Source organism: Capsicum annuum, chromosome 8, assembly GCF_002878395.1.
Source record: "Capsicum annuum cultivar UCD-10X-F1 chromosome 8, UCD10Xv1.1, whole genome shotgun sequence".
Lineage (NCBI taxonomy): Eukaryota > Viridiplantae > Streptophyta > Magnoliopsida > Solanales > Solanaceae > Capsicum > Capsicum annuum.
In genome coordinates, this window is record NC_061118.1 from 151,551,023 (window position 1) to 151,558,272 (window position 7,250).

General features: G+C 37.5%; 1 protein-coding gene across 1 annotated transcript; it reads left to right on the top strand.

Moving 5' to 3' along the window:
* Window positions 1-969: 969 nt before the first annotated feature.
* On the top strand, window positions 970-6,334 carry LOC107839502. The gene is made up of 2 exons (XM_016683014.2): window positions 970-1,208; window positions 2,567-6,334. Exon 2 carries the CDS (start codon window positions 2,639-2,641, stop codon window positions 5,882-5,884), a length of 3,246 nt encoding a protein of 1,081 aa, XP_016538500.1. The 5' UTR covers window positions 970-1,208; window positions 2,567-2,638; the 3' UTR covers window positions 5,885-6,334.
* The last annotated feature ends 916 nt before the right edge of the window (window positions 6,335-7,250 follow it).

A 7,250-nucleotide genomic window follows, 5' to 3' on the forward strand; every position in this document is an offset into this window, starting at 1 on the left:
TAAAAAGGATTTTTCACATAAATGACTTTATTATGGGGTGGTCTTTAATTTTCACCCACCAATATTTTAAGTTAAAAAAAATTAAGTGGTCGAATATCTATTGAATAGCAAATAATTTTTTGCTTGGTATAAGTTTTCAGTCTTGTATCATAATACACCATAAGTTATCTCATACTGTAAAACATAATTACAACGTAACTTATGCCGAGTGAGCCAAAAGTCTAGTTTTAAAACCTACAAGTTATGTCGTAAAAGGCAAGCATTACAATTAACAAGTTATGTTGTACTACATAACTTACTCTCTGCAAAACTTACGTCGAGACAAAAGTTCAGTTTCAAAACCCACAAATTATGCTGTAAAAGGCATAACCTAATTCGTCCAAAACTTATACCGATTGAATGAAATAAAACTTCTCTAAACTTATGTCGAGCGGATTAGGTCATGGAAGCACTACACAACTTATGACCCATAACTTAATCCCCAAAGAACTTACGCCGATCAGGAGAAAACTTCTCTAAACTTTTGTCGAATGAATTAGGTCATAGAAATAACTACACAACTTAGGCCGCATAACATAATTACCATATAACTTACACTGAATGAGATAAAAGTTTTCTAAACTTACACCGAGTGAATCAGGTCATTGATAATTACACCAAATCAATAAAAGCTTTCTAAACTTACGCCGAGTGAATTAGGTCATTGATAATTACACCGAACAAGATAAAAGTTTTCTAAACTCACGCTGAGTGAATTAGGTCATAGATAACGACACATAGGTCCATGCATTTTCATTAAATGAGCAATAAATACGAAAATCAAAGACATCATATTCGAGGGCAAAAATTAAAGATCACCTAGAAACGCGCGAAAATTTCTTAAATGGGCCAAGTTGGAAGCCCAAAAACTCATGGGCCCAACCTAAGCCCAACTAAATTTCAATTTCAAACAACCCTTACCTATTGCTATATTGCTTCCATCTTACTATATTAATTTGAAGGAGTATGAAGAACAACCCTTGTTTATTCATATTTTGGGGCTAATCAAAATTCGGTACTTAGTCAGAGAGTCTCTTTCTCTTCCCCCATTTTCCTGAAAATTTTCACTTGTTTTTCCCGCGACTTTCTTCCCTCTGTGTGTCAAAGTATTATCAACTCAGGTCTTTCCCTCACACACTTTTGCATAGCCAATCGCGTGACTCAAATGGGTAAGTTTTTTTTTAATTTTTATTTGGGGCTTTTGGTTCGTATCTATGTTAGTTGTTTCTTTGAAGTTTTGACTGACTGTTGACTTTTTTTGTGGGGATTAATTTGGGGTTTTGTGAATTGGAGTTGTCATAATTGGATTATTAGGGTTTAGTTTTTTTTTTGCTGATCTGTTTGTTGGTGTTTGAATTATGAGGTTTTTCTCAAGTTTCTGATAGTTTAGGTTAATGGGTATTGATAATTGCTTCATTTTGTTTATTTTTGGTTAAAAATTTGAGCTGTTTGGGTTTTCATCACTTTGAGATAAGTGTATTGTGCTTGTTCTGTTGCATTTTAACAAATTTCTACTGGGGTTTCCTTGACTGATTGCATGTTTGGCTAAGTACTTTCTGAAAAGCGCACTTATGATGAGAAACCTTTCGTGTTTTGGTCAATAAATTTGAAAAACAATTTCGAGCAGTAATTAGTTTTGGTGAAACTTGTAAAACGTGATTCAAAGTGTATTTTCTCGAAAGTGCTTTTCAAAAAAGTGATTTTGGGTAAGAGTTCCCTCTTTAGCTTATGAAAAACACCTCCCGGCGAACAGCTTGGCCAAACACCTCACTTTTTTAAAGTAAACACTCTATTTAAACCTTCCAAAAGCTTAGCCAAACAGGCTGTGAGACTAAAAATGTTCAGAATTATAGAGTCGGCTATGCTCTGTAGTCAGGGCTATATTATAAGGATAGAAATAGACCTACCTCCAAATATAAGCGACCATTTTAGTAAAAAAAAATATATATATTAATATGACATTTCTTATTGATATCTTCATATAACTTCCTTTAAAAAAAAATAATTTTTTTTTTATGAAACGGCGACAACTGTAATTTAAAAAAAGCACAAAGGTTGTGCTGGGATTATGTTCAAGTGAGCGAAAAAGCCACAATACATTCCTTCTAATCTGAGAGGGACTTTATGAGTTCTAGTATAATTTCTATCTCACTTGCATCTTCCTTGTTACACCTAAAGTGAAATAACATGGCATTTCATATACGCTTCTTGTTTTTATATGGTTTTGGTCTGCCACTTCATCAAAACCTAGCTGTGCCAGAAGCACATACTTCATAGTTCTTTATCCGGAGTTTTTCGTATGCAACATATTAATAATAAAAATGCATTTGCTATATCTGCCTTGAGAATTGTATCGTTTCCTTTTACTATTTTTTGGCATTCTTGCTTTGTTTTGTGAATGTATGTCAATGTGTTGAACTGTTGATAAACTGCTTTGATTTCTGTTTATGCTGCTTTGATTTCTGTTTATGTGCATTCTTTTTGCGATATTGATATAATTTTCCATTTCTCTTGTATGTGGTTATAGAATTGGGATGAAGAAGACAAGTTAGAAACGCATGCTTAACCTGGCTGGTTGATTTATTAAGTGCAATCTGCGATGGACTGCAACAAGGATGAGGCCCTAAGGGCCAAACAGGTCGCGGAGAAGAAAATGTTGAATAGTGACTTTGAAGGGGCTAAAAGGGTTGCAGCGAAAGCAGAACAACTTTACCCTCAACTAGAGAACATATCCCAGTTACTTGCCGTCTGTAATGTTCATTGTTCAGCTCAAAACAACAGGGTAGGATCAGAAAGGGACTGGTACGGTATTCTTCAACTTGATAGGTCGTCTGATGAAGCCACCATCAAGAAACAATATCGGAGACTTGCACTCATGCTTCATCCTGACAAGAATAAGTTGCCTGGAGCAGAGGCAGCTTTCAAGCTTATTGTGGAAGCACATATGGTTCTCTCAGACCAAGTCAAAAGGTCTTTATACGATAGTAAGTTTAGAGTTATATCAGGAGCTGGAGTAGCAAAGCAACCGCCTCATATGGTTAATCGAAATTCATTTGTCAGGCAAAACAACACTCAAAATGGTTTCAGTGCTCAGTTCAGTAACCTAAATCATCATAAATATACACAACCAACTTCAGCTGCTATGCAGGAAACGTTTTGGACGCAATGTCCCTCTTGCAAAGTTAGGTACCAGTATTACATTGCTTATGTGAACAGTACTCTACGCTGCCAGAAATGCTCGAAGACTTTCATTGCATATAACTTAGGTCCTCAAGGCGCCCCTTGTGGACCCAAATGGAGTCAGCCTGGAGGGCAGGATGTGCCCCTTAAATCTAATCTCAACCATCCTTCTGAGCAGAAAGGGCGTCCTAACCAAGGAACATCAAAAATGACTGCAGGTAGTGCTGGGTTTCCACCCATGCAAACAGGATTCCAACCAGGTTTTAGCAGCAGAACAGCGGGGCCTGAACCAGAGAAATGCAGAGGAAAGACTGCTCCAGTCTTTGAGGATATACTGACCAAGCAAAAGGATGAAAAACCAAAGAGAGGTAGAGAAAGATCTGCAAAGCCAAAAGTGGAGCGAAAAAGCAGGAAAAGGAGTCGGAAACAGATGGTTGAATCAAGTGAGAGCGACGATACTTCAACCAGTGTCGAGACAGAAGATGTGGACATTGAGAATGAAAATGACTCACCTGCTGGACAAGGAAATGGAGTTGATGGCTATGTCGCTAGGAGATCATCTCGGCGTAGGCAGCATGTTTCATACAGTGAAGGCGTAAGTGATGATGAGAATGATTTGGCAAGCCCTCTGAAGAAGGCACGACCTAACCAGTCAGCTGGAGACAGCAAACCTCAGCAGAAAGAAGCTGTTGGTGGTGATGATCAACTTCGAGGCAATGTGACTAGGCCGTGCAGTAGTACCGTGGAAAGATCAAATCACAATGGAGCGGGCTGTCCGGAAGGAGATGTGCATAACAACAATGCCAAGATTGGGGCAGTTAAAGAACAGGTTTCTAAACCGCCCTCAGGTAGCGCAAAAGAAGTGGAACTAATTGTTGATTCTGATTCAGAACCAGATACAGTTCCTGATACAATTCCAGAGGTGTTGGATTATCCTGATCCTGAATTTAATGATTTTGACAAGCTTAAAGCACAAAATTGCTTTGCAACCGATCAGGTCTGGGCTTGCTATGATACAGCTGATGGTATGCCAAGATTCTATGCCCTCATTAGGAAGGTTTACAGTCCTGAGTTTAAGGTGACGTTCAGTTGGCTTGAGGCTCATCCTGAAGATCAGAGTAGCAGAACTTGGGTCAGGGCAGAGTTGCCTGTTGGCTGTGGGAAATTTAGACGTGGGAGTACTGAATCAACTTCTGATCGGCTTACATTTTCTCATCAAGTGCAGTGCGAATTGGGCAAGAGAGGTCTCTACATTATATATCCTAGGAAAGGAGAAATCTGGGCCCTTTTCAAAGATTGGGATATTCGTTGGGGCTCTGATCCAGATAGTCATAGGAAGTACAAGTATGAAATTGTGGAGATCCTTTCAGATTATGTTGGGGATGTTGGTGTCCAAGTTGGTTACTTAGATAAAGTGGCCAAATTTGTTAGCCTTTTCCAGCGAACAAGGTTGGCTAATGTTGGTACATTCTTTGTAAAGCCAAATGAACTTTACAAATTCTCTCATCGAATTCCTTCGTTCAAAATGACTGGAGCTGAACGAGAGGGTGTACCTGTGGGATCCTTTGAACTTGATCCTGCTTCTTTACCCGTCAATCCAGATGATATTTTTTACCCTGAAAAAGTTAAGGAAGACGGTGGGGCTGCAAATTCTAAACCTGTAGAAAATGTTTCACCTGCAGTTCCCACTGGAACTGGGGATAAGTCCAGGATATCTGGGATTGCAAAGATATTTCTGAAGCCTGGGGAGTTGAAAAGCATCCCTGCTGCTAATGGAGAGTCTGCTAAGGTTCGAAGATCTCCTAGAGGAGTGAACACATCCGAGTTGAAGCCAAGTAAGATGAGCTCTTGTTCTGCCAATGACAGTCCTTCCACTGATTTTGATGATAGTTGTGTTAAAAGAGACCATCGGCCAAGTTCCAGCACACCAAGTCATGACACTGATGAAGAGTTGCATTCATGCACAAAGAGCTTTGATCTCAGCAACTCCTCTGGTAGCTCCAAGAATCCAATAACTTTATCCGACGATAAAGGTTATGAAGAAGTTTTTTGTGATTTTAGGATGGATATATCCATGGGGAAGTTTCAACTAGATCAGGTATGGGCCCTTTATTGTCAAAATAGTATGCCAAGGACTTACGCTCAGATTAGGAAGATTGTTCGTGCCCCATTGGAAGTGCATGTAGTCCTTCTTGAGGCGTGTGCAGGAGCTAAAAATGCGCAGTTGGTTTGTGGAACGTTCAAAGTCCAGAATGAAAAACGTCAAGTCTATCCTCCTAGTTCCTTCTCCCATGTGGTGAAAGCAGTATCTATTAACAAGAACAGGTTTGAGATCTATCCAAGAGAAGGAGATATTTGGGCTCTGTACAAAAACTGGAAAAAATTAAGTTTGCATCCAGACACATCTGAGTATGAGATAGTGGAGGTCGTTGAGAGTTCAAAAGACCGGATAAAAGTTTCATCCATGGTGCGTGTGAATGGTTTCAAGTCGGTCTTTAGTTCTTTGAGAACACAAGGATCAAATCCTACTGTTCTAGAAATACATAAAGATGAGTTTGGGAGATTTTCTCATCAGATCCCTGCATTTCAGCTGACTGGGGAAAAAGGAGGGGTTTTGAGAGGCTGCTGGGAGCTTGATCCTGCATCAGTACCGTGTTCTCTGTAAAGTGATGCTCCAGTTATAGTGTGATGGGACTCAAACTGTGAATTGGTTCTGGATTTTGAGAATCTTCAAATTAAAATCTCTCTCGGTTGCTCCATTAACTCGCTGATGACGTACTGTTCTTATTAGTTTCTTGCTCGATGATTAGTTGACCTGTAGATATGACAGATTCTTCAGTCTCACGTCAGTCAGGTGTCTGTTTTGGTTGAATTCATGGATGCTGTCATTAGTATTGTCTTAAGAAAGGCACTACAGTTAAAGAGTATCGTTGGGGCATTTGGCATGAACACACTTTAAATTAGTCTATGCTGCAAGTCTGGTGAATGAATTGTATAGCCAGATAGATGGTTGCTGAAACATGTTAGGAGGGATATTAGATGACGTTTTGTTATTTAAAAGGCTTCTTGGTTTTTGTATTCTATTACCTTGTTGTGGGAAAAGTTTCAAGCTTCAGCCTGCCTTGTTTTCTTATAAGCTGCTATTCTTGTTGTTACTTTCTGAAATCATTCGACTTGTGCTTTGAATTGGATGGTGAGTTTAGAAACTACCCCCAAGAGAATGATAGTTTCAGTACATCATTTTTTGAACATCATAAATTCAATGTTCTAGAAAATGACTATTGTTAATAACATGGGTAAGTTGGATATGTCTTGAAATTAGATAATTAAAAGTGGGCATATGTAGAAAATTAAAGTGAGGGAATACTTAGACCCACTTGAGATAGACGTACGGACTACTTAATTACATATTTTGATCTTTTAAAATGACTACTCTAACGGACCGGAGAGATTAATTTAGTAGCTCTCGCTTTTTTGAATGAGGGACAAGTACCTTTTTTATTACTTCAAGTTGATTCTAAAAATGAAATGTGTAATTAGTTTTCATATCAAAATAACTTTAAATTAAAGTTTGAAATTCAAAGACTTTAATTCTATTTCCAATTCAATAACTTGAATGAATCTTTTGCTTTCAAATATGTACATTTTCTATTGACGATTTTCAAAATTTTGTTATTATTATTGGATTGGTTCTAATAAATTTAGTTATTGATTTTTTTTTTTCAACTACCAATGAATTACCTATTAGATAAATGCCAAAAATTATATTTTGGCCTAAAATGACTATAAAAGCTACTATTTTGACAAAGTTGACCAACTATTGAAAGAAATTGAATTATGAATCCCTCTGTTTCATTTTACTTACATCAATACAAGTGTTTCAATTACTTGTTCAATTATAAGCGTAATATTATACTTTCTTCTTTTCTGCCTTTGTATTAAATAATTATATAAAAATAATAGTAGTTAAATTTGGAATTTTAAAACATCATAATTTAGTTTTTTTTTTTTTTAAACAAGTAATTTGAGAT

Coding starts and splice junctions, on each gene's coding strand:
- LOC107839502 (XM_016683014.2), top strand. CDS start 2,639: ATGGACTGCAACAAGGATGAGGCCCTAAGGGCCAAACAGGTCGCGGAG.